Consider the following 27,340-nt stretch of genomic DNA (forward strand, 5'->3'; position numbering starts at 1 on the left):
TAACTTTCCCACGCCGAACTCCGGGGAGATGCTCCAGGTGCCCGGAGCCGGGAGCGCGCTCAGCCCCGTGAGCCCCGCCCGGCCAGCCCCGGAGCCCACTGCCCCGTGAGGCCCGGCCCGGCGCCCCGCTCCCCAGCCCAGCCCAGGCCGGGGCGGGCGGCCCAGGAGCCCGAGCGCCCGGGGCAGGGCGGAGGGACCCGGCACCTTCCCGCGGCTGGAGCAGGCTTGCAGGTGAGCCGGGTGGACGGGGCGCCGGGCGCGCTGCGTGCCCGGCCTGGAGCCTGCCCCGCGCAGTGGGCGCTGCGGAGCCGGGGGCATTCGGACAGGTCTCGGCTGGGAGGGGGGATTGCGGTGTGACTCCGGTGTGACTCCAGCGTGACTGCCCCAGGCATGGCGGGAGCAGCGCCCGCCGCAGGGAGTCTGCAAGGGGCTCGCTGTGCCCCGCCCCCAGTGAGCTGTGCGGAGCCGGGGGGCATTCGGACAGGTCTCGGCTGGGGGGGGGGGAGACTGCGGTGTGACTCCGGCGTGACTGCCCCAGGCATGGCGAGAGCAGCGCCCGCCGCAGGGAACCTGCAAAAGGGGCTCGCTGTGTCCGCGTCCCCCCCTAATGAGCGGTGCGGAGCCGGTGGGGGCATTCGGACAGGTCTCGGCCGGGGGGGGGGGGAGACTGCGGTGTGACTCCGGCGTGACTCCGGCGTGACTGCCCCAGGCATGGCGAGAGCAGCGCCCGCCGCAGGGAACCTGCAGAAGGGGCTCGCTGTGCCCCGCCCCCCCAGTGAGCGGTGCGGAGCCGGGGGCATTCGGACAGGTCTCGGAGAAAGTTGCCCGGGGTAGGAGCCTGCGGCAGAGCCCCCCCCCCTCCCCTCCCGCGCTAGCGGCTCCGGTCTGCAGCCCGCTGCAGGCGCCCGGTGCAGCATGTGGGGGGAGGGGGCTGCTCCGGCCCGGGCCATCGGGGAACGGCCCCACGGGCCAGCGCCCCGAGCTGCAGGCGGCGTCCCCCCCCCCCCACTCCCCTCTGCCCTGGCCGGGATCCGGGCGCTGCGGGCTGGTTCGCCTGCCAGCCCTTCCCCCGGTCCCCCCCCCCCCCCACTCTTGCGCGAGACTGGCGCTAATTTCCATGACAACCGCTAATGTCACAATTTCGGGGGGCTGGGCTGGGGGCCGGGCTCCAGCAGTGCCCAAGTTTTGTGCCAGGCAGCTCGGGTGGCCACCGTGCCGGGCCGGGGTGGGGTGGGGGGAGGGACGGGCACTGGGGTGGCCACCGTGCAGGCGTGGGGTGGGGGGCTGCCATACCCGCAGGGGGCTCTGTGCAGAGCGGGCAGGTGGGGCAGCTGGGGGGGTTGGAGCAAGGGGGGGTGCCCTGGCATTTCCCTCGTGCCCGGGGCTCGGAGGCTGCCAGCCAGGCCACGTGTGCTGGGTTCGGCTGGGGGGTGCATGCGATGCCGGGTATGTCAGAAGGGGGAGGGGCGGGTGTTCTGCTGTCTGTCTCCCCCAGCTGGATCTCTCTTGCAAAGCCAGATGTTCCTTCCCCTTCCTAGCCCTGGGAGGGGGGTGTCAGGCCTGGCTCCTGCCCCAGACCCTCAGTGGGGCTGGAGTGGGATGGGCCCATCCCCCCTTCTGCAGGATCACCTGGGAAAGGGTGGAGCGGGGCAGCCCCCCCCCCCCCAGCCTCTCTGGCCTCTCTTCCCTGCCCTGCCGCCTGGTTCCACTGCCTCAGATCCCTCCTGCCACCTTCCCGCAGCCCCAGCTCCCTGCTGTGGCTCCTGGAGGCGGCTGGGAAGGGCTGCGAGGCAGGGCCTGCCCGCCAAACGAAGCACCTCAGCCTCCGTGCACCCTGGGGGGCAGGCACGTCTGTCTCAGCCCTGCTCTGTGGTGCCGGAGCCAGAGACGCTCCTGTTGGCTCCCAGTGCCTGCACGTCGCACTCGGGGGCGCGGAGGAGAACTCGGGCCCTGAGCTCGGCTCGCATCTTGTCCCTCCTTCAGCTGGCAGGCTGGGCATGGCCCCTCGGTTGGCTGGGGGGGGTCACAGAAACCACTGCGGCCTGGGGTGTGGGGCACATGGCGCAGGGGGCAGGTGTCTAGCAGTTCCTGGTCCCCCTGGGGCACATGGTGCAGGGGGCAGGTGTCTAGCAGTTCCCAGTCCCCCTGGGGCACATGGCACATGGCACAGGGGGCAGGTGTCTAGCAGTTCCCAGTCCCCCTGGGGCACATGGCGCAGGGGCAGGTGTCTAGCAGTTCCCAGTCCCCCTGGGGCACATGGCGCAGGGGGCAGGTCTCTAGCAGTTCCCGGTCCCCCTGGGGCACATGGTGCAGGGGCAGGTCTCTAGCAGTTCCCAGTCCCCCTGGGGCACATGGCGCAGGGGGCAGGTCTCTAGCAGTTCCTGGTCCCCCTGGGGCGGTACCCCGGGGCACAGGGGGCAGGTCTCTAGCAGTTCCTGGTCCCCCTGGGTCGGTACCCGGTACCCCGGGGCACAGGGGACAGGTCTCTAGCAGTTCCCGGTTCCCCCCCCCAGCCTAGTGTGCACAGAGGGGTCTGACGTTGCCTCCCTGAGTCCCAATCTGGAGTGTCTGGGCTGGTTTGGCCCCCGCGTCTCTGCCTGAAAAGGGCACAGGCAGGGGAGGGCAGTGACGGGGCAGGGCCCCAGGGGTGGACTCCCCCTTCCCAGGGTGCCACGTCCTGGTGTCTCGGGGGAGGAGCGGGTGGATCGGGCGGGTGCAGCCTTGTGAGTGGGTGTTGGCGGAGCCGCCGTGGCTTGGGTGTCCTGTTCGTGGGGGATTCCCTCCCCGGAGCCCAGTACCATCTGTGTTTGGGGCCCTCCGTGCCAGGCTGCAGGGCTCCCCAAAGGAGAGATTGTCTCTTCGGGGCCAGGGCAGGGTGCTGCTCAGCACAGGCCTTGCCCAGGCTTGGGGCAGCCTTTCCGGGCTGTGGGGGGCTCTACGGGCCACGCCAAAGGCGGCTGGGTTCCGCGTGCACAGGAGGCGGCTGGGGAGCAGCGGTGTTACCAAGGGGATCTGGCCGCAGACCCCTGGGGCTTGAAGGCAGCACAGTAGCCCTCAGTCACCCCTGGGCCGCGGAGACTCTGCAACATTACGCAGCCCCCCGTTGCCTGTCCTTTAAATCCCGCTGCAGCACGCGACTCATGGGGCAGTGAGTTCCCCAGGCTGCTGTCAGCCAAGACTCCCTGCTGGGTTCCTGTTATGGGCTAGGGAGGGACTTTGTGTTTCCACTCGATGGCTCGGGATCCCGACCCGATCCCATGGCCCCCCCTCTGCCTCTTCCTGATCCGGCCCAACGTTCCTCCTACGAGGACAGGAGGCGAGCGCAGGGTTTGAAGTGCGAGCGAGCCGCTGGTTTATAGGGCAGCCCCCCCCACGGCCCAGCAGTCGGCTTCCCTTTCTTCTGCTGCCGCCATTGATGTGGCGGCTATTAGAGTCCACACAGGCGCTTTCCTGGGGCTTCCTTGTGATCTGCAGCCGCCTGCCTGGGCTCCGCTCTCCTCAGATCTCCGAGCTAAGTCGGGCTGGGCCCTGCTTGAGACCTGGGAGGGAGAGTTCTGACTCGCTCCCTGCAGACCCCCCCAGCCCCAGCTGCTGCTCTTCGCTCGCGCCCCCCCGCCCCTGCCCCCCACTTGTGCCCCCCCGCCCCCCCAGCCCCTGCCCCCCACTTGTGCCCCCCGCCTCCCCCAGCCCCTGCCCCTCACTCGTGCCCCCCAGCCCCTGCTTCCCCAGCCCCTGCTGGTGCCCCTCCCTCCTGCCCCCCAGCCCTGCTCCTCACTCGTGCCCCCCGCCCCAGCTGCTGCCCTTCGCTCACGTCCCGCTGCCCCTCCCTCCCCCCAACCCCTGCCCCTGCCCCTCATTCACACCCCCAGCCCCTGCCCCTCACTCTCAGCCCCTCGCTCGTGTCCCCCAGCCCCTGTCCCTCACTCCCGCTCCCCAGCCCCTGCCGCTGCCCCTTGCTCTCACCCCACAGCCCCTGCCAGCCCAGCCCCTGACCCCACCCCCAGCCCTGCCAGAGCCCCTCCCTCCCCACCTGCAGCCCCTGTCAGCCCATCCCCGGGCTTCTCCTCCCAGATGGCTGTCACTCCTTGCACCCCCAGGAATGATCCCTTGCCGGCTGACCACACAGCCCCAGTATTTAGGGCCATCTCGGGGCCCCTCTCAGCAGCTGCCCGTTCCCCGGGGTTCAGTCCCACGAGTCGGGCGGTGCCGGAGGTGAAGCAGCTATTTCTGGAGAGGTGCCCAGAGGGGGCTGCTGCCTCCCAGCTCTGCTGCGCACTCGCTCCGGCGGCGCTTGCCAGGGTGGCGCTGGGAGCTGGGGCTGAGGACATGTCGGGGTGGGAAGCGAATGTCCAGCCACGATACAGCAGCAGGGATGTTTACATTGAATCCGGATCCTGGCTTGTGAAAGCTGCGTCATCTCCTCATGCCATCGCGCCTGCCTCCCACTCCCCAGCTATTGTGTCTTGCGCTGCGGCGGCGTGCCTTAAATAGCTGCTCGGCGCTGGGGGCAGGGGCTGCGCGGGTGCGCGTGCGTGTGCGTGTGCATGCACGGCGGCCCTTCCCCAGTCTGCTTGGGGTCTCTAGCGTACCAGGAACATGGACCGACTCACTTGGCCCTTCCTGCTCTCCGCCACCACGCGCCCATGGCAGAGTTACGTTCCCGCCCAGCCTAGGGGTATGGGGTCGTTGCCCTAGGCCATCCATAGGGCCCGATCACACTCGCTACTCAGTGGGGGGCACGTGGCCCCTGGTGGGGCGTGCAGGATACTCATGTGCCACCTTACTGGATACTCTCAGATTGAGCAATAAAACCCCAGTCACCCCGCCCCCGGCTCCCCAGAGCCCCCGGCCTGGGACCGGCCCCGCCCCCGGCTCCCCAGAGCCCCCGGCCTGGGACCGGCCCCGCCCCCGGCTCCCCAGAGCCCCCGGCCTGGGACCGGCGCTGAGCTGCTGGGTCTGTAATTACAGCCCGAGAGCTGTCCTGTTTCCCCGAGGCGGTCTCTTCCCTTAGAACGTCCTGTGCCCCCTCTTGTCCCTGGTCCCGTTCTCCTGGCGTGGCTGCCAGCCGCTTTCCTGGCGGGAACAGTCAGCCCTAGCGGGCAGCGCTCCCCTTTGCTGGCTGAGGACCAGATTCCGTGCTCGCTTTGCCCCCCCAGTCCCTAAAGGGGGCCCTGGGCTGGGCAGCTCGTCCATGCCAAGTGCATGGCAATGCCCCCTAGCCTGGCTGTGCAAGGCCGCCCCAAGGGGCATGATGCTCCCCCTAGTGGGGCAGCCTGGCAATGCAACATCCCCTCTGGCAACTCGAAGGCCTGGAGGAGGTTCCCGCGCTGGCGCCTGACTCGGGGGGCACAGTCGGCGGCAGACTCAGCCAGGAGGGAGCCAGGGGCTCTCGCCAGCCTGGATGTCATCCGGCCCCGCTGTCTCGTGCGGTGCAGGCGGTGTGACAGCCCTGCGAGGGGTGTGGGCGGGAAGAGCGGGGGAGGGGGACTGGCGGCTGTTTCCGCTGCGCACGTGCACAGTGAGTGGGCGATGTCTGTGTGCGTCGTTCTGTTCCAGGGTTAACGCCCGGCAGCCAAGGGGGCGGGTGTGCCCGGCTACTGCTCGGGGAGCTGCGATCGGCCCTTGGGGCGCTCTTTGTGGCGGCTGAGTCAGCTGTGCAGGGCAGGTTCTGGAGCAAGCGCTGGGCTCTGCAAACGAGATCCAGGCTGGCAGGCCGTGTCCCCCTCGCCAGCTCTAGTGGGTGCGTGTCCTGCGGTCCCCTGAGCGCCACCCGGGGCTGTGACGGGCAGTGGGGTGCCTGCCTGCTAGTGACTGAGCTTTAGCCAGCAGAGCTATCCTGCCCCCTCTTACTGGTCCTGACCCCCCGACCCCTCGGCCCAGCTCCGCACTGGCCGGATGGGGCTTTCCTGGCAACCGGGAGCGGAGCCCCGCTTCTCTGGCTCCTGCCCAGCACTCTCCGGGGTGGGGCTGGCTCTCCCTGGGCTGCCCAGGCCTGGCTGCCTGGCTCCTGCAGATGGGCCCCACGGCGCTGAATTGGGGCCGTTGCTCACGCTGCCCCATGATCTGCCTGAGAGGCAGGCGCCTTGTGCCAGCTCAGCCTGCCTGGGCAGCAGGTGGGCGCGAGGCAGCTGCTAACTCTGCCCTGTACGTGGCGCCAGGCTGCGTCTCTCCCGCTGCCCTGCCTGCTCCCTCTGGGGCCGCTCCCACGTGCTGTAGCTCACCCGCCTGCCCTGTGCCGCCGGCTCCTCCGGGCTCTGCGCTCTCCTCCTGGGGTGGAGGCTGGCCAGGAGCCTGCAGCGGAGGCCCCGGAGGGCCCCGAGGCACTGACGGCAGCAAGCAGGGGAGCCCGGGCTGGGCCGGCCGAGAAGAGGGCGATGGGGGCAGAGAAGCAGCTGGCCCAGGCCCTGCTTTGCGGGTGTGTTGGCTGCCAGCACAGCCCCGCCAGGGAATGAACTGGTCAGACGTGGTACCAGCCCCAGTGCTGGGGTGACGTGTAACCTCCTTTCCCTGCTCGTGGGCCGGGGAACCCGCTGCCCCTTCCGGGCAGGCGGCTGAGGGCATGGAGAGGGCTGGGCCATTGGGGGCAGCTCCCGCTGGGCCAGGCCCGCAGGCTGCCGGGGGCCCAACCCCCTGTGGCAGGGCCCAGGGCGAGTGCCCCTGCTGCCTGGCGTGGGACAGGGCCCTGGATACCACCGCCTCCCCCCAGAGCTGGGCACAGCCTGCCCCCGGGCACGGCATGCTGCACGTGAGTCCCAGACCTTGCAGTGGCACCGGGCCCCTTCTGACCTTGTCTATGGGGCGCATCTGGCCCCACGTGTCCTCTCCCCTCCTGCCCATGGGCCCCCCTCCCCCGCTCCCCCTCCCCCAAGAACCGGGCACCTGACTCTTAGTGGGCCAGGCTGGTACATTAGTCACTAGAGCGAAGGAAAAGGGAAGCCCCTGCCCCGCCCTTGGCTCCGCTCTGCCCCCCCTCCTCTGCCCCCTTCGGCCCCGCTTTGCTGTTCCCTCACGTCCCACTCGCCGCCTGCCGGGGCTGTCCTTCCCACGCAGCCAGGAGAGCTCCCTGGCCCCCTTTGCTGCCCCGTGCGCCCAGCCCCACAGGGCATCGCTGCGTGGTTCCAGTGACTGCTGCCCGGCAGAGTCAGAGCTCCAGCCACGCCAGGCCAGACCCCCAGGACCGCCCCCCCAGCCTGGTCCCTGGGCCTGGCGAATCCCTCACTCGTGGTGGCCGGCCCCACACCCTCTCCTCTCCCCGGACCCCTTGCTGCCAGCTGAACCCGTGTACTGCCTCCTGCCAGTGATTTGATCCCTGGCTCCCTCGGTCTGCAGCTCCTCCTGACGCAGCATGGTGAGGGCCGGGGACAGGTTGCTTGCTATGGCATTTCCTGCACAAACAGCAGCTAATCTCAGAGGAAGATGGGGGGCTCCTCCCACAGTGTTCATGACTTATCCGCAGGCGTTGCTCCCAGGAGCTTGAGGTACAGGCCATCCCCCCATGTGGCTCCATTAGTCTGCAGCAGTAGTAGATTGTTATCCCCTTGTGCAGTGGCCCTGGATCCTTCCCCAGCAAGAACCTGCTCTCGCTAGCAGCACGGGGGCTGCCGTCCAGGCTGAGACCCCAGAGCTCATGGGCCAGCGGGGGATGACGGGTACCTTTGAGCTCGGCTCTCTGCGGGAGCGGTCAGCTGCCATCTGGATGGGGCAGGGGTTCACCCACCGCACGGGCCCGTGCAGTGCCAGGTGCCAATGGCAGGCCACTGACTTGCTCGGGCGTGGGTGCTGGGATGGAGCCGGCCGCTGCCCAGGAAGCACGTCGGCCTGGGGTAGGGTGAGCGGGAATGAGCCAGGGCAAGGTCATTGGTGCCGAACAGCTGTCCAAGTGGGAGCGCAGGTCGCTGGATGGGGGAGGGCAAGGGGCAATTCTCCAGGAGCCAGGGTGATGAAGGGCCTGGGAGCCGCTGTTGCCGGCAGCACAGCAGGGCCAAGGCAGGCAGGGGCGGCCCGTGAGCTTAGGCAGACTAGGCGGTCACCTAGGGCGCCACTGGCCTGGGGCACCCAATGATGACGTCACCGGGTGCCCGATGGGTACGTCACGGCCATTGGCAGCCGTACAGCGGGGGTGCCGATCGCGCCTTCCACCTGGGGCATCAGCTGCTGCAGCCGGCCTCAGGCCGCTCCCGAAGGCAGCCTCCTGCTTCCCTTGCTACACGCTGCTCCCGGAAGTAGCCAGCCCATCTCTGCTGCCCTCACCATGAGCTCTGACTCTGCAGCTCCTATTGGCTGCAGTCTCCAGCCAATGGGAGCTGTGGGCATGGAGACTCCCCCCACCCCCAGCCATCTAGGAGACACTTGGGTGGCTCCCAGAAGTGCCAGCCTAAGGTAAGTGCTGATCCTCTGCCTCCCCCCCAAGCTCCTAATCTCCCGCCCCAGCCTGGAAGTGAGTGAGTGAGGGGCGGGGGTGGAGTGACAGGGAGGGGCCTTGGAGGGGTGGACGAAGGGTGTTGCCTCGGGGAAGGGGTGGGGGCAAGGGTCTGTGGGTTTGCACAACAAGTAGGAACCCACCAAATTCATGGTCCTTTTTGGTCAATTTCACATCACAGGGTTTTAAACAGTCGGTTTCATTGTTTCAGCTGTTCCCATCTGAAATCTCAGGGTGTTGTAATTGTAGGGGCCCTGACCAGAAGGAGTTGTGTGTGGGGGTGCAGTACTGCTAGCCGTCTGCCCTGCCACGGGTGGGGTGCTGCCCTCGGGGCTGGGGGCCAGGCCCACCACCACCACGCTCGGCTGCCCAGCTGTGAAGCCAGTGCAGATGTAAGGGTGGCAATGCTGTGACTCCCCCTCCCCCAAAACAACCTGGTAACCCCCGGCCGCTCCCTCTTGGGGTCAAGAGCCCAGTTTGAGAGAGGCTGGGGGCCCCGGGAAATCTGCATGCTACAGGCTGGAAGCGCTGTGGGTTTGGTAGGGCCCTGGCCATCAGCCGGCTGGCAGCCCTGGCCCAGCACCCCCAGCGTCAGGCTTGTGCGGATGTGGGGGGGGGGGCCGTGCCTGGCTCGCGGCAGGCCAGGGAGGGAGCGTCCCGCTGCAGAGCCAGCCAAGGGGCTGGCTCCAGGGCTGCTTGAGCCCGGAGCAGCTGGAAATAAAACGGGGCCCATCAGTCGAGTGATTCCAGCCGGACTGGCCCCAGTCAGCTGTTCAGTGGGGCCCCGGGGCCAGCTGGAGGCATTGGGGAGGGGGCCCCCTCTTTGCTCCTCCCTAGCCCACAGCAGGAGGGGAGGGGAGGGTCTGGGCCAGGGTCTCAGCACCTGTTTGCTGGAGGCGGGGGGAGGCACAGTGCGTGCTGCTCTGGGTACAGGCGCTGAGCCTGTTGCTATGGCAATGGGAGTTGTACAGAAGGATAAAGGCAAGTCTGTGAGGAGGGGGTGGGGCCGGCTGAGGGAGCAAGGGGGTCGGGGCTCTGGTTCCCGGCCTGAGCTGCCCCGTGGCCCTGCAGCTGGGCTGTGCGGGCAGGGCATGGCCCTGGGCGCTGCTGCGGGAGTCGCCCAGCCCAGCCCCTCGTGGCCCGGCTAGCGGCTGCCCCGTGCTGCAGCAGGCCCAGTGCCAGGGCATGGAGCAGGCCGGGCGGAGAGGTGCCCACACGGGGCCTGCAGCAGGCTGGGCCGCGCGGCAGAGCGCCCTGGTCACCACGTGCCCAGGCTGGCATCCCGCTGCCCGGCAGAGCGCTGGGAGCCCATGGGCCCAGACACAGCAGCGGAGGGGGGGGGGGAGACGTGGGAACCAAAGGGCACTGCCAGAGGGTTTCCCACCAGCTTCCTCTAGCCAGAGCCGGGCTCCGCAGGGAATGGCCGGGGGAAGGGGGGGGGGGGGGACAGAGCCAAGGGCCCGGCCGGCTGCCTGCTGGGCCGTGCGTCCGGGTCCCACGCGGTGCGGCCATGGGGCCCACAGAGACCGCTCCACCGGGGCAGGCTTGGGCACGCTGGGTCTGCCTGGGCAGGGCTGGGATCGGGCACCCAGCGCCTGCCTACCCTGGGCAGAGGAACCTGCCGTGCTCCGGGCCGTTGCAGTGGCTCTGCGGGCGGGTGTGGCTGGCGGCCCTCACTGGGTGTTGGGCTGGTGAGCAGACTGGCAGCCCCCTGCTCAGTGTCAGCACGAGGGGGAGCAGTTTCCTCCTGGCAGCTGGGCCACCAGGCTGGTGAGCGCAGGTGACAGGGCACAGACCTGGCCTCAGTCAGCCCCACTCCACGGCAAAGCTCCCAATGATCGTTTCCACCCGTGTGGAATAAATTTGTTTTGCGCACCAAGGCTTGTGCGGATGTGCACCACCAGCGCTCTGCCAATCAGCTGAGCCGCGCTGGACTCTCTCCTGGGGAGAAGCCGCGAAGTGGTGGGACTGCACGGAGTGAGGTTTGACCCCCTGCGGGGCAGGAAGACCCCAGCAGGGAGCTGGCACTCTGCTTTGGAATGGGAAATGGCCGTGCTGGGGGGAGGGGACTGCGAAGGAGCCCTGCCTTAGCGGGGCAGGAAGTGCCAGAAAGGCCACTGGCAGCCGGGGGGGCCTGACCAGCAAGGCCCGGAGGAAGCAGTGTGGCCCAGTGGCAGGGTCATGCAAACGCCCTCCTCACTCGCTGCTTCTCTGCCTTCCAGCACCGGCCCCGGCGATGCCGTTTGGCTGCGTCACCCTGGGAGACAAGAAGGATTACAACCAGCCATCCGAGGTGACGGACAGATATGACCTGGGACAGGTCATCAAAACGTGAGTCTGGCCCGGACGCCTCCGGCTGAGCTTGCCCGGCCCTGTGTGTGTGGGGGGGTCCTCTGAGAAGATGGGGGGGGGGGGGGCCGTTCACAGGCGGACCCTGCTGTAGCTTTTCCCCTGATCGTGAGATTGGGACGATTCTGCCCCCAGCACCGAGTGCTGCCGCTTCTGCGGAAGGCGTGCAAGGGGCTGGCTGCAGAGAAGTGCTGCGTGAGGGGCCGGTGAGCCTGGCGGGCTGAACCCAGGAGTTTCTGTGGCTGCGGCGGGTGGCGACTGCAGGGCCCAGGGAGCGCACGGCACCGTGCGAGCCGTCCACGTACCCGGGCGTGAGTTCCGACAGCTCAGCGTCACAGGAAAAGCGGCAGCCTCTGGTTCTCAAGGCTGGGAGCCGGCGCGTGGCAGCGGGGCTCCACTCGCATCCAAAGAGTTTGTGGAAGTGGTGTCAAACGTGCCGTATCTGCTCCTTCCTGTCGCGGCCCCGCAGCTGCACGGCGTGTCTCCAGTCCCACCCGAGACAGCAAGGCTTCCATTTGCGGACAGGATCGTGCCCATTCTACTGTAAAGCAGACCCCTGCGAAGATGCTTTGGGGCCAGAATTGAAGAGCACCTGGACTTTTAAACTGCAGAGGGAGTTCCCAACACACTGCGGTGAAAGGACGACAGTCACACCCGAGCGCACAGACTACGTGGAAGCCTGGAGTGATTCACAGACCAGTCCCCTGCCTGGCTGGGAAGAAGTCATAGAATCCTAGAATACTAGGACCGGAAGGGACTTCGAGAGGTCATTGAGTCCAATCCCCTGCCCTCATGGCAGGACCAAATACTGTCTAGACCATCCCTGATAGACATTTATCTAACCTACTCTTAAATATCTCCACAGATGGGGATTCCACAACCTCCCTGGGCAATTTATTCCAGTGTTTGACCACCCTGACAGTTAGGAACTTTTTCCTAATGTCCAACCTAAACCTCCCTTGCTGCAGTTTCAGTTTAAGCCAATTGCTTCTTCTATCCCCAGAGGCCAAGATGAACAAGTTTTCTCTCCTTATGACGCCCTTTTAGATACCTGAAAACTGCTATCATGTCCCCCCTCGATCTTCTCTTTTCCAAACTAAACAAACCCAATTCTTTCAGCCTCCTTCATAGCTCATGTTCTCTGGACCTTTCATCATTCTTGTTGCTCTTCTCTGGACCCTCTCCAATTTCTCCACATCCTTCTTGAAATGTGGTGCCCAGAACTGGACACAATTCTCCAACTGAGGCCTAATCAGTGCAGAGTAGAGTGGAAGAATGACTCCTCGTGTCTTGCTCACAACGCACCTGTTAATGCATCCCAGAGTCATGTTTGCTTTTTTTGCAACAGCATCATACTGCTGACTCATATTCAGCTTGTGGTCCACTATAACCCCTAGATCCCTTTCTGCCGGACTCCTTCCTAGACAGTCACTTCCCATTGTGTATGTGTGAGACTGATTGTTCCTTCCTAAGTGGAGCACTTTGCATTTGTCTTTATTAAACTTCATCCTGTTTACCTCAGACCTATCCTCCAGATCAGTCGCAACCCCTCCCAGCTTTGTATCATCTGCAAACTTAATAAGCGTACTTTATATGCCAATATCTAAATTGTTGATGAAAATATTGAACAGAGCCGGTCCCAAAACAGACCCCTGTGGAACCCCACTTGTTATACCTTTCCAGCAGGATTGTGAATCATTAATAACTACTCTCTGAGTACGGTTATCCAGCAGTTATGCGCCCACCTTATAGTAGCCCCATCTAAGTTGTATTTGCCTAGTTTATTGATAAGAATATCATGTGAGACCGTATCAAATGCCTTACTAAAGTCTAGTGATAGAAATGTAGCCGTGTTAGTCTGGTGCAGCTGAAACAAAATACAGGACGATGTAGCACTTTAAAGACTAACAAGATGGTTTATTAGATGATGAGCTTTCGTGGGCCAGACCCACTTCCTCAGATCAAATAGCGGAAGAAAATTGTCACAACATATATGTTCCTTTTTTTTTTTTTTTTAATTGTATCCTTTGGTATATAATGGCTGACAATTTTATTCCGCTATGTGATCTGAGGAAGTGGGTCTGGCCCACGAAAGCTCATCACCTATTAAACCATCTTATTAGTCTTTAAAGTGCTACACAGTCCTGTATTTTGTTTTTACTAAAGTCTAGGTACTCCACATCCACCGCTTCTCCCTTATCCACAAGACTCTTTATCCTATCAAAGAAAGCTATCCGATGGGTTGGCCATGATTTGTTCTTTACAAATCCATGCTGGCTGTTCCCTATCACTTGCCACCTTCCAAGTGTTTGCAGGTGATTGTGGCACCGCATACGGCACTGAACAGTTCTGAAGAAGAGACAGAAACTAGCTTCTGAGCACGGGTCCAGCAGCATGGCTCACAGCATGCTGCCTGTTGAAAATCCCAAGCCAACAACAGACCCACCCACGGTGACTGCCGGTGCCAGCAGGCCTGCAGGCAACCCTGGCTCTACCCTGCAGGGCTATGTTGCTGACACAGCTGCTGCCCCAGATCCTGCTGTGCCGGAGAGAAGTTCTCCTGCGCTTGGGTGTGCGTGCAGCCAGGAGCGCAGCATTGAGAGTCGTGCACCGTGGGACCCTGCCTCCCTTCTCGGGCTGGGGGCGGGAGGTAGCCAGGGAAGTAGACTTGCTCAGGTCCCTAACTCACTTAAGTTTGCTCTGCCCAGTCCCAGGGTGGACGGGGACTGACGGGCTCAGTGCAAGCTGCCCCGGCAGTGCCTCTCCAAGGCCACTGCAGCTCCAGCGGGCACAGCCAGGGAAGGGGGCATGCCCCCAGCTGGGTCAGGGCCAGGTTCATCTGCCCCCTGCTCCCCCCAGCCAGAGGAATGATGCAGCAAACTGGGCACTTCCCCGAGCTCCCTGGCAAAGGGCAACAATAATTCTCCCCATATGAATTAGGGGAGAGCTGTGGTTCCCCCCCCCAGGGGGTGGGGGCTTGGGGCTGGAGCCGTCCCTGACTCACGTGCCTTGTGAGTCTGTCTCCGTGGCTTTGAGAGCACATCCCACTGTCCCGGCTTGGCCAAACCCGGCCTTGCTCGAAGTTGGGATCTGAGGAAGCTGCCTCCCCCAGGGGCTGCCCCTTACTTGTCGCGCGTGGGGGTGGGGTCTGTCAGACGGACTCTCTCAAATACACAATACCCTGGTGTCAAAGCACTGACCCCATGGGCTTCCAGGGCTCCCACGCCCCCCACAAGGGGCTCAGGCCCTGCAGGGCTGGGACCGTGGCCCCACCTGCTGCTCAGCCCTACCTATGCTCTGCCCAGGCCCCGCCCCCACTCAGGCTCTTCCCCTGAGGCCACGCCCACCTCTCACCTGGGAGGGGCACAGAGAGAACATCAGAGCGGCCAGGCTGGGCCACACCAACGTTTGTCCATCCCAGTGTCCTGTCTGCCCTCAGTGCCAGGTGCCCCAGAGGGAGGGGATGCAACAGGGAATCCTCCCGGGACCCCTCCCTGGTCACCCACCTGCAGACACACGGCTAGGGCCCCATCCCTGCCCAGCCTGGCCCACAGTCAGGAGCCGATCTAGCTCCAGCACCAAGTGACACAACCAAGCCCGCGCTCGAGCGGCCCTCTTGGAATGGCTGCCCAGCCCTGCTGCGGCCTGGCTGCTCTGTGGGCAGAGCCCGGCCCTGCCAGGGCTGCATAGCGCGTGTGGCTAGGAACCGTGGCTATTGGGCGGGGTTCTGGCACGTGACGGGTGGAGACCCCACAGTCGCCTCTGAGCCCTGCCCGTCAGTCACAGCCTCCTGGCCAGGGTCGGAGCAGGGACCCGTAATGGCACAGCCGAGGGCCGGCAGAGAGCCTGCTGCCTGCTGGGGCAGGAGGAGGATGGGGCAGGGCGGCAGCGGGGACACGTACTCGCACAGCCGAGGGCCGGCAGAGGGCCTGCTGCCTGCTGGGGCAGAGGGCCTGCTGCCTGCTGGGGCAGAAGGAGGATGGGGCGGGGTGGCAGCGGGGCAGCCGAGGGCCGGCAGAGGGCCTGCTGCCTGCTGGGGCAGAAGGAGGATGGGGCGGGGTGGCAGCGGGGCAGCCGAGGGCCGGCAGAGGGCCTGCTGCCTGCTGGGGCAGGAGGAGGATGGGGCAGGGCGGCAGCGGGGACACGTACTCGCACAGCCGAGGGCCGGCAGAGGGCCTGCTGCCTGCTGGGGCAGAAGGAGGATGGGGCGGGGTGGCAGCGGGGCAGCCGAGGGCCGGCAGAGGGCCTGCTGGGGCAGGAGGAGGATGGGGAGGGGGGGCAGCCGAGGGCCGGCAGTCTGGGGGGCACGTCAACCCAACGGCGATGCGGAGAACTGAAGGTCTGGGTTAGGTTTTGCAGCGCTTTATTATTTTTGTACTTTACACCCAAAAATGTCAGTGCCTGCCCGGCTCCAATTAAGTTGTTTAAACGTGTTGCAATGGTAGAAAAAAAATCTGAAACCTGTAGGTACCGGGCGTCCTTTTTTTTTTTTTTTTTTTTTAAGGGTACTTTATAAAAAAAAAAAAAAGGCTGAGAAGCACTGGCCCAGGAGCTGCACTTCCCTTCCCCGGGGCTGCAGTTGGCCCCTCTCTCTCCTCCCCAATGCTGCTGAGGGGGGTCAGAGGCAGGGAGCCGGTGTGCTGCTCATACCACCCCCCTGCCCTGCTGTCCAGGAGCACCCCGCCCGAGGCCCAGAGCTGGGCTAACAGCCCCAGCAGAGCGATGTGAACGCTGGCCCAGCGCGCACTAGGAGGGCTCCGCACCCAGCAGCCGGTCTGGGCACAGCTGAGGGCGTCCGCTCAGGGCGAATTGCTCAAACTAGGGGCTCCTTACAGCCCCCAGACTGGTGACCTCTCCAAACAGGCCACAAACCAGTCCCACCGAGCGCTCAGCAGCCTGCCTGAAGCCTCACGAGCAAAACCCCTCCGGCACCCCAGCAATATCTATGCCCCAGATGGCCCCAGGCCTCATACACAGGTGGGGGGGTCCTAGCACCCAATCCCACCTCCCCCGAACGAGTTCTGTCCGGTCCCAAGAAACCAGCCACAGACCCCTGGTCAATTTACCCTTTGGACCTTACCCACAAATCACGCTGAGCCAATCCTGTAGAATCTACCATCTAAAGGTTTATTACTACGTGAAAGTAAAGCCTGAGAGTGAGGTTGTTAAAGTATTGTACATTACATGCATCGAATCTCCCAGTCCTCGATACAGGCTCTAGCAGAGATGTTACAGCTGCTGGCTTAAAAGTCCTTGTTGCGCATCCTAGGATCAGGATGGGTCCACAGTTCTTTCCGGCCCTTCGATCCCTGCAATGCTGCTTCTGGGATGAAGTGCTGAGCTGAGAACCAAGATGGAGTCGGCCACATGGCCTATTTATCCCTCCTTCCTGGTCTCTTCTTGGCTACAGCAGGTCCCCTGGCCCACGGCCTATCCCTGTGTTCCCTGCTGGTAGCCCCTAGGGATGAGTCACCCCTCTTGAGGTGTGTCCTTGGCCTATAAAGGGCTATTGTTCCAGAGCACCCTTAGCTCTTCCCCTGCAGAGCTCTGCCTCCCGCCCGCCCCACGGATCGGCCCCTCGTGGCCTTAGCTCTTCCCCTGCAGAGCTCTGCCTCCCGCCCGCCCCACGGATCGGCCCCTCGTGGCCTTAGCTCTTCCCCTGCAGAGCTCTGCCTCCCGCCCGCCCCACGGATCGGCCCCTCGTGGCCTTAGCTCTTCCCCTGCAGAGCTCTGCCTCCCGCCCGCCCCACAGATCGGCCCCTCGTGGCCTTAGCTCTTCCCCTGCAGAGCTCTGCCTCCCGCCCGCCCCACAGATCGGCCCCTCGTGGCCATGGGGTGGTAGCTGCTGGCGCACGTGCAGAGCTCCGACGCTAGGGCAGTGTGGTAGCAGTACACCACACCCGTGCGCTTACAGCAGGGTCTGGGCACCGCAGGAGGAGAGCCTGGCCCCACCCCCAAAAGGTAACCCCCAGGGCAGTGGGGGGAAGTCCTAATGGGGCCCTGCTGCTCTGCCCCCAGGGAGGAATTCTGCGAAATATTCCGGGCCAAAGAGAAGGCGACGGGAAAGCTCTATACATGCAAGAAGTTCCTGAAGAGAGACGGGCGGAAGGTGCGGAAGGCGGCCAAGAATGAGATCATCATCCTGAAAATGTGAGTCCCCACGGCCCCCTGCCCCGCCTGCGCCCGGCACCAGCGGCTCCGGTCCCCACGGCCCCCTGCCCCGCCTGCGCCCGGCACCAGCGGCTCCGGTCCCCACGGCCCCCTGCCCCGCCTGCGCCCGGCACCAGCGGCTCCGGTCCCCACGGCCCCCTGCCCCGCCTGCGCCCGGCACCAGCGGCTCCGGTCCCCACGGCCCCCTGCCCCGCCTGCGCCCGGCACCAGCGGCTCCGGTCCCCACGGCCCCCTGCCCCGCCTGCGCCCGGCACCAGTGGCTCCGGTCCCCACGGCCCCCTGCCCCGCCTGCGCCCGGCACCAGCGGCTCCGGTTCCCGTGGCCCCCTACCCCGCCTGCGCCCGGCTCCGGTCCCCACGGCCCCCTGCCCCGCCTGCACCCGGCACCTGTGGCTCCGGTCCCTGCGGCCCCCTGCCCCGCCTGCGCCCAGCCCCGGTGGCTCCGGTTCCTGCGGCCCCCTGCCCCGCCTGAGCCCAGCACCAGGGGCCCCGGCCCCCGCGGTTCCCCCAGCCTGCGCCCGAAGTGCTCAGCACGAGCAGCTCCAGTCCCCTCTTGTGCTGCCGATGGAACGCTCCTTGCTAGCGGCGGTAGTAGGCCGTTACCCTTTCCCGGGGTCCAGCGGCCAGAGGGAGCCATGGCTGCTGAAGCCGGGCGTGATCTGGCCAGGCTCTAGCCCCGCCCCCTGCTGCCCGTAGCGGTGCTTGGCTGCACGTGGGCCCAGCAACCCCTGCTCTGGTGCCGGGATGGCGGGGTGGGACAGCCCCACAGCACCCCTTGCTTGCTCCCTTGGGCCAGGCTAGCCCACGCTGCATCATACTCCCACTGCCCCATGCCCCTGGCCCCTTTGCCAGTCGGCGGGCACCCACGGGCCAGAGGGGAGCCTGAGCCGCCTCTGCCCAAGTGGCCGGGCATGTCCCTTGGATACCAGCAGCCAGCATCCTCCCCGTGCCCCCTTCTGCTGGACGTGTAGCGCAACCCAGCTCCCTGCAGGCCCTGGCTCGGGGCTGAGATGGGCACAGAGAGCTGGGGCTGGCCCAGGTCCCTCATCTGTCCAAGGCAGAGCCCAGCTGGTGCCGGTCAGAGGCAGGTCACCTGGGTCCCTGGCAGAGCTCTGGGTCTCCCTCCGCCCGCTCTGCCCTGCTGCTGGGGGAGCACAGCCCGCTGTTGGTCCCCTGTGCCCCCAGCTCCTCTCCCTCCTCCACTGGGAAGGCCTGAGCAAGTGGGGAGCAGTGGGGCGGGGTGGGGCCCATGCGAGGTGCCCTCCTGGCCCTGCCCCCATGCTGTGCCCAGCTCTGCCCCGGCTCAGCCTCCCCTTCCCGTGGCCTGCAGGGCTCCCCAGAGAGCCAGCGGGAGCGGAGCTGGGCAGGGTCTGTGCCTGACGAGGCAGGGACGTGGCCCCGACTGGGCAGAGCCCCTGACCTTCTTCTCGCTCTCCCAGGGTGAAGCACCCCAACATCCTGCAGCTGGTGGATGTGTACGTCACCCGCAAGGAGTACTTCATCTTCCTAGAGCTGTACGTGAGCTCGGCCCTGCCAGGGCCCTGTGCCCCAGGGACCTTCCTTTGCCTGCAGCCCCCGCCCTGCGGCTCCGGGGCCCCTCTGGGGCAGCCATGCCAGACGCCCGCTGGCTCATTCCCAGCAGCCCCTTTGTCCTGCAGGGAGGGTCTGTCTCCCCTCTTGCCCCCGGTCAGATGCTTGCTCACTAGAGGCCAGTCGGGGCATAGTCTAGAGGCAACTCCGAGCCGGCTGGCCCACACCACTGCCAGGGGGCTTATGGGCTGCAGCACAGGGCTTGCTGATCTGTGTTCTAAGGGCTGGGGCCCTGGGACCCTTCATTAGCCCATGAGCGACACAGGGGAGCCTCCAGAGCAGGTCACCACCAATGCCCTGACATGCCAGCAAGGTTCTGATTCCTGCTCCTCCCCAGATTCAGCTGCAGCCTGCTGTGGGAAGCATCAGGAGTGCTCAGGGCCACGCTGTGAGCCTGCCTCTGGCATGGGAGCGGCTCAGCCAAATCTGCTGCAAGTCTCGACACAGGAGCCTGGGTTCCGCCAGGCACCCAGAAAGGCAGGGGCTCCCCATAGGTTACCTGCGCTCATGAGACGCGCTCCACGTCCTGCCTCGGGTGGGGCCGGGCCCCTGCACAGCTCCTGCCTTGAGTGGCAGCCCAGGCTGCTGTCCTGATGGATGGGGAGGGTCCTGAGCCCCTGCAGCGGCTGGGCCTCGGGGTGCCCCGTCATAGCTGGGGTGCTGGTACGAGGCCGGATCCTGCTGCTCTCAGGCACGGGCCTTGTCCCCATGCAGGGCCACAGGCCGGGAGGTGTTCGACTGGATCCTGGACCAGGGTTATTACTCGGAGCGGGACACCAGCAATGTCATCCGCCAGGTGCTGGAGGCCGTCGCTTACCTGCATTCGCTCAAGATTGTGCACAGGAACCTCAAGGTGAGTCAGCGGGCGCATGCCCTGGTCTGATCTGTGCCCTGGGGCCGGTCTGCCTCGCGGCCACCACCGCTAGGAACCGGCCAGTCCAGCAGGGCCTTGCTCGCACTGCTCTGCAGGGGGCACCTGGCTGGCTCCCTGCTTGGCTGGCTCCCTGTGGGGGCTGGCGGCTCCCTGCTTGGCCGGCTCCCTGCGGGGGGGCTGGTGGCTCCCCAGCCTGGCCGGCTCGCTGTGGGGGCTGGTGGCTCCCCGGCCTGGCCGGCTCGCTGTGGGGGCTGGTGGCTCCCCGGCTTGGCGTGTCCAGTGTAGCATTTCTGCTTGGCAAATGGCCTCTTCTTTGAGCCCTTCCCCCCGGCATGGGTGGGCGGGGCTGACCCCAGCGCCCTGTGAGATGCACTTGCCCTGGCGGGCGTGGGGCACGGGCCTCCCCCTTGCGGGCGCCCACCCTGGGCTGGGCTCTCCTCTCCTCTCCTCTCCTCACCCCTGCCCTGCTCTTGGCCGGGCTGCAGCTGGAGAACCTGGTGTATTACAACCGCCTGAAGAACTCCAAGATAGTGATCAGCGACTTCCACCTGGCCAAGCTAGAGAACGGCCTCATCAAGGAGCCCTGCGGCACCCCAGAGTATCTCGGTAAGCAGCCCCCGCTGGGCGGGCAGGGCACGACATCCCCCGCTCGGGACCCCCAGTGAGCCGCAGCGGGAGGATCTGCCCCCAGAGCCTGTTCCAGGGGCGCAGCAACCCCGGTCCGGTTCTTCCCTCCCACTGGGGCTGCCCCCGAGCCCGTTCCAGGGGTGCAGCAACCCCGGTCCGGTTCTTCCCTCCCACCGGGGCTGCCCCAGAGCCCGTTCCAGGGCGCAGCAACCCCGGTCCGGTTCTTCCCTCCCACCGGGGCTGCCCCAGAGCCCGTTCCAGGGCGCAGCAACCCCGGTCCGGTTCTTCCCTCCCACCGGGGCTGCCCCAGAGCCCGTTCCAGGGGCGTAGCAACCCCGGTCCGGTTCTTCCCTCCCACCGGGGCTGCCCCAGAGCCCGTTCCAGGGGCGTAGCAACCCCGGTCCGGTTCTTCCCTCCCACCGGGGCTGCCCCCGAGCCCGTTCCAGGGCGCAGCAACCCCGGTCCGGTTCTTCCCTCCCACCGGGGCTGCCCCCGAGCCCGTTCCAGGGCGCAGCAACCCCGGTCCGGTTCTTCCCTCCCACCGGGGCTGCCCCCGAGCCCGTTCCAGGGGCGCTGCAACCCCGGTCCGGTTCTTCCCTCCCACCGGGGCTGCCCCCGAGCCCGTTCCAGGGGCGCAGCAACCCCGGTCCGGTTCTTCCCTCCCACCGGGGCTGCCCCCGAGCCCGTTCCAGGGGCGCTGCAACCCCGGTCCGGTTCTTCCCTCCCACCGGGGCTGCCCCCGAGCCCGTTCCAGGGGCACAGCAACCCCGGTCCGGTTCTTCCCTCCCACCGGGGCTGCCCCCGAGCCCGTTCCGTGGTCAGAGGCTGGCTTGTACCCAGAGGGCTGAGGGCCCATCTAGCCTGTTCTCCTGGGAATGGTGGACAAATGGGATCCAGGCTCGCCAGCATTGGCCGTTCCCAAGATCTCCGCAGTTGCTCTGGGCGCAGGTGGCCCTCCTGGGCCTGGCGTTGCGGCCGCTTCTCCCTGCCGAGATCCGAGCGCCCCGCTCAGGCGGTCACGCTGGGTGCCGGCTCGGGAGAGGGGGCGGCCGGTCTCTGGCTGGGGAGGTCGCTGTCCAGCCGGAGCTGTCCAGCCTGTATGTGCGCTGGAGAGAAGGGTGCAGCTGGGTCTGCCGAGGAGCTGGGAACTGAGGCTGGCTGCCCATGCTAGCCCACAGCGGGGGAACCGGACACAGTGCCACGGCCAGAGAGCCCAGGCCAGGCACACTCTGCCAGCTGCAGGGCAGGGGGGCCCAAGGGGCAGGGGCAGGTGAGACGCAGCCCCAGCTAGCTAGGTCCCGCCTGCCCTGCCCCGCTGCTGACGTGGGGACGTCCAAGCTGAGGGTGCAGTGCAATTGGGCTGGGCACCCCAGAGCTGTGGCTGCCTGGGCATGGGGCTCACTCGCTGTGGGGCTGTTGCAGCTCCGGAGGTGGTGGGGCGCCAGCGGTACGGCCGGCCTGTGGACTGCTGGGCGATCGGTGTCATCATGTACATCCTGTACGTACGCAGGGGTGCAGCCGGGGCCGGGGGGCCGAGAGGGCTGGGGTGGGACCAGGGGCTGGGCCAGGAGGCTGATGGTGGGGGGACAGGGGCAATGGCCACAGATGAGGCTGACGGGGTGGGGTGGGGTGGCAGCCAGAAGCCACATCCAGGAAACTAGCTGAGAGTGAGTGAGATGAGCCAGCAAACAGGGCCTAGGCCTGGACCCTGGGAAGGGAACTGGGGGGCCTTGGGGAAGGGGGCCAGAGACCAAGGGGCCCCAGGGAAAGGAGCTTGGGGGCTCCAGAGAAGGGGGCAACAGACAGATGGGCCTCGGGGAAGGGGGCCCGAGACTGGTGGGCCCCGGGGAAGGGGGCTAGGGGGCCCTGGGGAAGGGGGCCTGAGACCGAGGGGCTCTGGGGATGGGGACTGGGGGCCCTCGGGGAAGGGGGCCTGAGACTGAGGGGCCCTGGGGAAGGGGGCTGGGGGCCCCGGGGAAGGGGGCCTGAGACTGAGGGGCCCTCGGGGAAGGGGACTGGGGGCCCTCGGGGAAGGGGGCCTGAGGGGCCCTGGGGAAGGTGACTGGGGGCCATCGGGGAAGGGGGCCTGAGACTGAGGGGCCCCAGGGAAGGGGACTGGGGGCCCTCGGGGAAGGGGGCCTGAGACCGAGGGGCCCTGTGTCCCTTGGGCAGCATCTCAGCTTGCCCACGGGGCGACGGGGCTGGTCAGCGCTGGGCCTGGCTGGCTGTGCTCACCGCTCTTGCCCACGCAGGCTGTCAGGGAACCCGCCCTTTTACGAGGAGGTGGAGGAGGACGACTACGAGAACCACGACAAGAACCTGTTCCGCAAGATCCTGGCCGGCGACTACGAATTCGACCCCCCCTACTGGGATGACATCTCGCAGGCGGGTGAGGCCCCTCGCCCTAGAGACGCTGTCCTGCGGGAGAGCCGCGAACGCCGGCTCCACGGGGCCAGTCCTCTCCCGTTGGACGGTGACTCCACCCCCATCCCCTCCTCCACCAGCCCTGCCCCCCGGTCCTGTTCGCTGGGGCGCCATCCCTTCCCTCTCGCCAGCCAGCGCCGCGGGGCCGGTGGGTGTCCGGAGAGTGGCTGTTCCAGGAGTGAAGGCCCAGCCCCCATCCCTAGCTGCCCTGGGAGGGCGAGGAGTCCGGAGCAGCCCCGGGGGGAGCAGTGACCAGTCCTGCACTGACCTTCCCACTGAGGGGTTGACAGAGCAGCCAGCTGTGGGGCTTTGGGCTCCTTCGCTCTCCTCCATGCCTCGCCAAGCCCGGCCCGGCCCCTCTGGCTGAGAGCCAGAGCCCGAGTGTGCCAGCCACCCCCACCCCTCTCAGGCCACGTGGCCGGCCCGACCTCAGCACCTTCCTCCCGCTTGCTGTCCCGCAGCCAAGGAGCTGGTGACCCGCCTGATGGAGGTGGACCAGGACCAGAGGATCACAGCCGAAGAAGCCATCTCCCACGAGTGGTACGGCCATGTGGGCGAGGGGCCTTCTGGCAGGGATGGAGGGGACATGGGCCATGAGGGAGCCCAGCGCCACCTGCCGGGGCCAGGGGAAGGGCTGGGTGCAGGCTGGAGGTGGCAGGGCTCGGGGTGGGGCAAGCAGAGTGCGGGCGAGGGGCCGGGAGGGAGGTGGGCGCCAGTTGTTAGCTCGTGTTCCCGCCTGCAGGATTTCTGGCAACGCCGCCTCAGATAAGAACATCAAGGAGGGCGTGTGTGCTCAGATCGAGAAGAACTTTGCCAGGGCCAAGTGGAAGGTACGTGGCCCGCACCCTGTGCCGTGCCCATCGGGGGGAGGGGGCCGGTCTGGGAGCGCACAGGTCAGCGGTCAGTTCCCAGCTGCGCCACAGACCCCGGGCCAGGCGCCGAACCTCCCCAGGGTCCAGGTCCTCTCTGGGCCAGGCAGCGTGGGGTGGGGAGAGGCCTCGCAGTGACGGGTGCAGGGAAGACAGGAGGGCCAGGGGGACACCAAGACCAAGAGGTCTCTGGGGTCCCGCTCACCGGCAGGACTGCTCCCGCTGCGGCCCACAGCCCTATGGCTGTCCAGGGAGCTGCCAGGAAAGATGGGGGGGGGGGGGGGGGGCTGAAACCAGGCCTATCCAGACCCTTCACTCTATTTCCTGGCTCTCTGATGCTTGGGTCTCACAGACCCTCTGAAAGCAAGGCCCTGCCTCAATTTCCCCAGAGTTTGTCAGACACTGACTTCCAGCACTGGCCCATCACTGTGGTGACTGGGCCCCCTGGAGAAGTCTGGTAACCGGGTGCATGGTCTGTCCTGTATCCCCTTAACAGCAGGGGTCACTGCACCCTTCACCCCACAGCCTGGGGAGAGTCTGCGCACCCCCGCTGCAGGTATCCAGAGCCCCAGCAACTGGGCTGTCAGTCCCTTAGAGCTACCCGGGGTCCATCTCAGAGCTATTCCTTATGTGCGCGCCCTCAGGCCTGCCTGGGGTCCTCTCCTCCACCTGGGCAGGTGAGCTGGGCGTGGCTCAGCTCAGTCCAGCCTCCTTCAAGGGCCAGCTCAGCCCAGGCCTGCTGTGCCTCTGCTGCCTGGGCGCAGAGTCCCTGCGGCGGGGGGGCCCCCAGCAATGGGGGAACAGAACGTCTGTGCTCTGGCCGGCCAGCACCCCACAGCCCGGCCCTTGCCCCGCCTGCAGCACCTGCTGGGGAGAGGGGCAGGGGGGAGGCGGGAGCTCAGCTCAGGCAAAGGCCTGGTGCTGCAGTGCGGTGCCCTGTGACCGACGGGTTCCTCCCCTCCCCACAGAAAGCCGTGCGAGTCACCACGCTCATGAAGCGGCTCCGGGCGCCCGAGCAGGCAGAGCCGGCCCGGCCGCCCCCGCCTGCTGCCGCCACGTCGGACAGTGCCGCCTCGCCGGCCCCCGCTGCCGCCCCGCAGCCCACGGCCGCCGCCACGCCCGACAGCACGGCCACGACGCAGGGCGCCCCGCCCACCTGCAACGGAGAAGAAGCCACGGCCCCCAGCGCCAGCCCCGAGGCCAGGACCGAGGAGAGCGGCTGAGCAGGAGGGCCGGGGTGGGGCAGCGCTGGGTCTCTCGCTGTACATAGTCACTGGCATGGTATCCCCGGCTCCCGTCTGTCCCCGCTGTGCGCCTGCCTGCCTGGCTCTGTCTGGCCCGGCTGGGCTGCCGCCGCGAGCCGCTCTTGTCCACGTTCCTGAGCCTGGAGCGTTCCGCTGGGCCCAGGCGGACAGACAGATGCCAAAGCAGAGCCCCTTGCATGGAGGTTTCTCTCTGCCCCGTTGCTTTTCTTTTCTCCCTCTCCGCTGGTGGCTTTGTTGGGTCCCTCCCCTCCCTGGAGGCTGCTCTCTCTGTCTCTCCCTCACTCCCCCACCTGCGTGGCACCGCCGGGCTGGCCTGGGCCGGGGAAGGGGACACAACCGCCCTTCCGAGTTCCCAGTGCAGGGAGCCTGGGCACAGGTCCGGTTGTGTGGCCGTAGCCAGCGCTTGTGTGCGTGCGCGTGTCTACATACAGCTGCGTGTGTGCTGCGTGGTCATTGTGGGGTGTGCGTGGCCATGCGGGTGCCCCCTCCCCGGGTGGACACGTGTGCGTGCACTGGGCGTAGTCTGCTGGGAGGGGCAGTGGGGCGGCCCCGAGCCCCCTGGGAAGGGCCTGAGCGCCAGTCGCAGAGTAGCAGCTGAGCCGAGCCTGCTGCAGGGCTGTGCTGACCGGCAGGCGGGGCGGCTCGTGGGTCACAAGGCCTAGGCTGCCGTCAATCCCAGATCCAACTGCCCACGTGGCCGCACCCACAGGTGCCCGTTGAGCTTGCTTGGAGCTGGGGCTGCTGCGGAGCGAGGGGCCTGGGTGTGTCTCCTCTCCGTGGTGCCGGTGGCGCCTGGCCCTGGAGGCTGCAGACCTGCCTGGGCACCCATAGAGTAGGCAGCGCAGCCTCGCCCTACCCCGTAGGCCCCAGTCCGTGCTGGGGGGCAGGCTTGTCCGAGCAGGGTCCACGTGCGGGAGGGTCCACGTGCAGGGGGGTCCATGCGCTGCTCTGCTGCTTGAGGGCCTGAGGGCAGGGCCAGACCCCGCTGGCGCACGGCAGCACCCTCCTAGGCTCCCTGCGGCCCAGCCTGGTGGCTCATGTAGGGGGAGCGTCACGGCCCTGCTGGAGCCGCCCGGGTAGGAACACAGGCTGCTGGGAACATCCCAGGGCCGGCAGCCCCCTCGGGAAGGGTGGCTCCAGCTGTCCCATGGCTGCACCAGCCCCATGTGGCCAGGGAGTTGGGTGCGCCGACCTGCAGGCACGTGGGCCCCTGGCTCGGGCTATCGGAGCAGGGCGGGGGGCTCACGGCCAAAGCACTGTTCTAGGCCTCTCCTCCTGGGCCCAGTGTGGGGTGTGCAGCCCGCCTGTGGCGGCACCCGGCCTGTCGGCGGGAGCAGCAGGGCACCTGTGGGCCGTGCCCAGCACAGCTCGGGGCCGGGCCTTGGCGTGGGGGGGTGTCCGTGTAAGCGCTTGCTGTGTGTGCGGGGTCACAGCACCCCGTGTCCTGCGGCCCCGCCCGGGCACAGAGGCTCTGCACCTTGGCCGGCCCAGGCGAGGGGCTTTTCTGGCTGCAGCTGGCTATGGAGGCAGCTGCCTGCCGGGTTCCCCCTCCCCGCCGTGCTGATGCTTGGCAGACCCAGGGCAGGTCTGAGGGAAAATAGCGCCTTGGCCAGCTTGTATTTTAGCAGCCTGGGCCCCCCAACCATCCTCCCTGGGCCCCCCAACCATCCTCCCTGCCGCCCAACCATCCTCCTTGGGCCCCACTGCCTCCCCGGGTGCCCCTCCAACCCTCCCTGGGCCTAGATGTAGGCAGGCCTGCCTGGTCCTGGGTGCAAGGTGCTTGTGGCTGTTGGTTCTGAGGGGAGGGGAGATGAGTCCAGACGAGAGCCCTTGACCAGAGCTGGGCCTCTCCACTCCCCCCAGTGACAGGCCTGGCCCATCAGCTCCCTGCGCCCTCTTCCCCTGGCCCCAAACTAAACAGGAAGGAAACCCAAGTCCCACTGCGAAGGGCCTGTGGGGTTGACCTGCCACCAATGGGGCTCCCCCGGGCTCTCCCAGCCTGTGGCTCTCCGGGCTGTGGGCCCACCACTCCGGCTTTCCTGCCCCCTCTCCTTGACTCGCAGCTGCATGTCTGTAGGGTTGGGTCCTGTCTCAAACGTTTCTTTCCACCACGACCGCCCAGAAGCTGCTGTGTGATCGCTGCACTGTACCACTGGCAAATAAAGACCTTCTGAGGACAAACTGAGAGCACCAGCCACGCCTGCTCTGTCTCTTTCTGCCGTGCGGCCGAGCGCCGACCGTCCGGGGGCCACTTCGCCCACCTGGCTGGTGCCAGGAGCAACTCCGCTGCACTGTGCCTCCCGGCTGGGACGGGGTGGGACGCCGACACTCGGGGGCTGGAGGGAAGGGGGGTAGGCAGAGGTGGGGAGCTAAGAGGAGGTTAATCGCTGAGTCTCGGAGACCCTCCTCCCCCAGTCCAGCCCAGCTGTTCTCTGCTGTCCTCTCGCCACGGCCCTAAACTTGTATGGCAGCAGCACGCTCTGCTCCCCAAGCAGCTGGGAAACAGCTGGCAGTCAGCTGGAGCCTCTCTGGCATGGGAGTGACTCCCCAGCCACTCGTCCCTCCGCCCTGGAGCAGGATGTGGCCCTGGAGAGGGGACCCCGCTAACAATCCGGCATGCCCAGGGGCAGCTCCGGGCTGTCACTGGTCTCGTGCAATGGGGCCCCCAGCCTTTGTGATGGCCAAGGAAATGGGATCAAACCGGCAGATCAGTGAGAGCCAATGAGCAGCCGCTCCCAAGCGTCCCCTCTTCA

The 27,340-nt window shown here is 66.7% G+C and overlaps 1 protein-coding gene across 2 annotated transcripts; it reads left to right on the forward strand.

Annotated features, from left to right (window-relative positions):
• On the forward strand, positions 1 to 26,780 carry CAMKV (CaM kinase like vesicle associated). 2 transcript variants are annotated; one of them, XM_075939564.1, is made up of 11 exons: positions 1 to 231; positions 10,642 to 10,750; positions 16,787 to 16,918; positions 18,378 to 18,452; positions 19,243 to 19,381; positions 19,888 to 20,008; positions 21,452 to 21,527; positions 22,282 to 22,418; positions 22,915 to 22,993; positions 23,196 to 23,283; positions 24,291 to 26,780. In XM_075939564.1, exons 2-11 carry the CDS (start codon positions 10,656 to 10,658, stop codon positions 24,543 to 24,545), a joined length of 1,197 nt encoding a protein of 398 aa, XP_075795679.1. In that variant the 5' UTR covers positions 1 to 231; positions 10,642 to 10,655; the 3' UTR covers positions 24,546 to 26,780. The 2 variants fall into 2 exon arrangements, with proteins under 2 accessions (XP_075795679.1, XP_075795678.1); XM_075939563.1 differs by lacking the exon at positions 1 to 231 and adding an exon at positions 9,440 to 9,626.
• The last annotated feature ends 560 nt before the right edge of the window (positions 26,781 to 27,340 follow it).

The sequence above is a fragment of the Pelodiscus sinensis genome, chromosome 11 (assembly GCF_049634645.1).
Source record: "Pelodiscus sinensis isolate JC-2024 chromosome 11, ASM4963464v1, whole genome shotgun sequence".
NCBI classification, from domain to species: Eukaryota; Metazoa; Chordata; order Testudines; family Trionychidae; genus Pelodiscus; species Pelodiscus sinensis.

Bases quoted from the DNA above. Each gene is read 5' to 3' on its own strand.
- CAMKV (XM_075939563.1), top strand. From the start codon at position 9,605: ATGGAGCAGGCCGGGCGGAGAG. The intron at 20,009-21,451 runs GTAAGCAGCCCC...GGGCTGTTGCAG, and splicing joins CGGCACCCCAGAGTATCTCG to CTCCGGAGGTGGTGGGGCGC. The intron at 23,284-24,290 runs GTACGTGGCCCG...CCCTCCCCACAG, and splicing joins TTGCCAGGGCCAAGTGGAAG to AAAGCCGTGCGAGTCACCAC.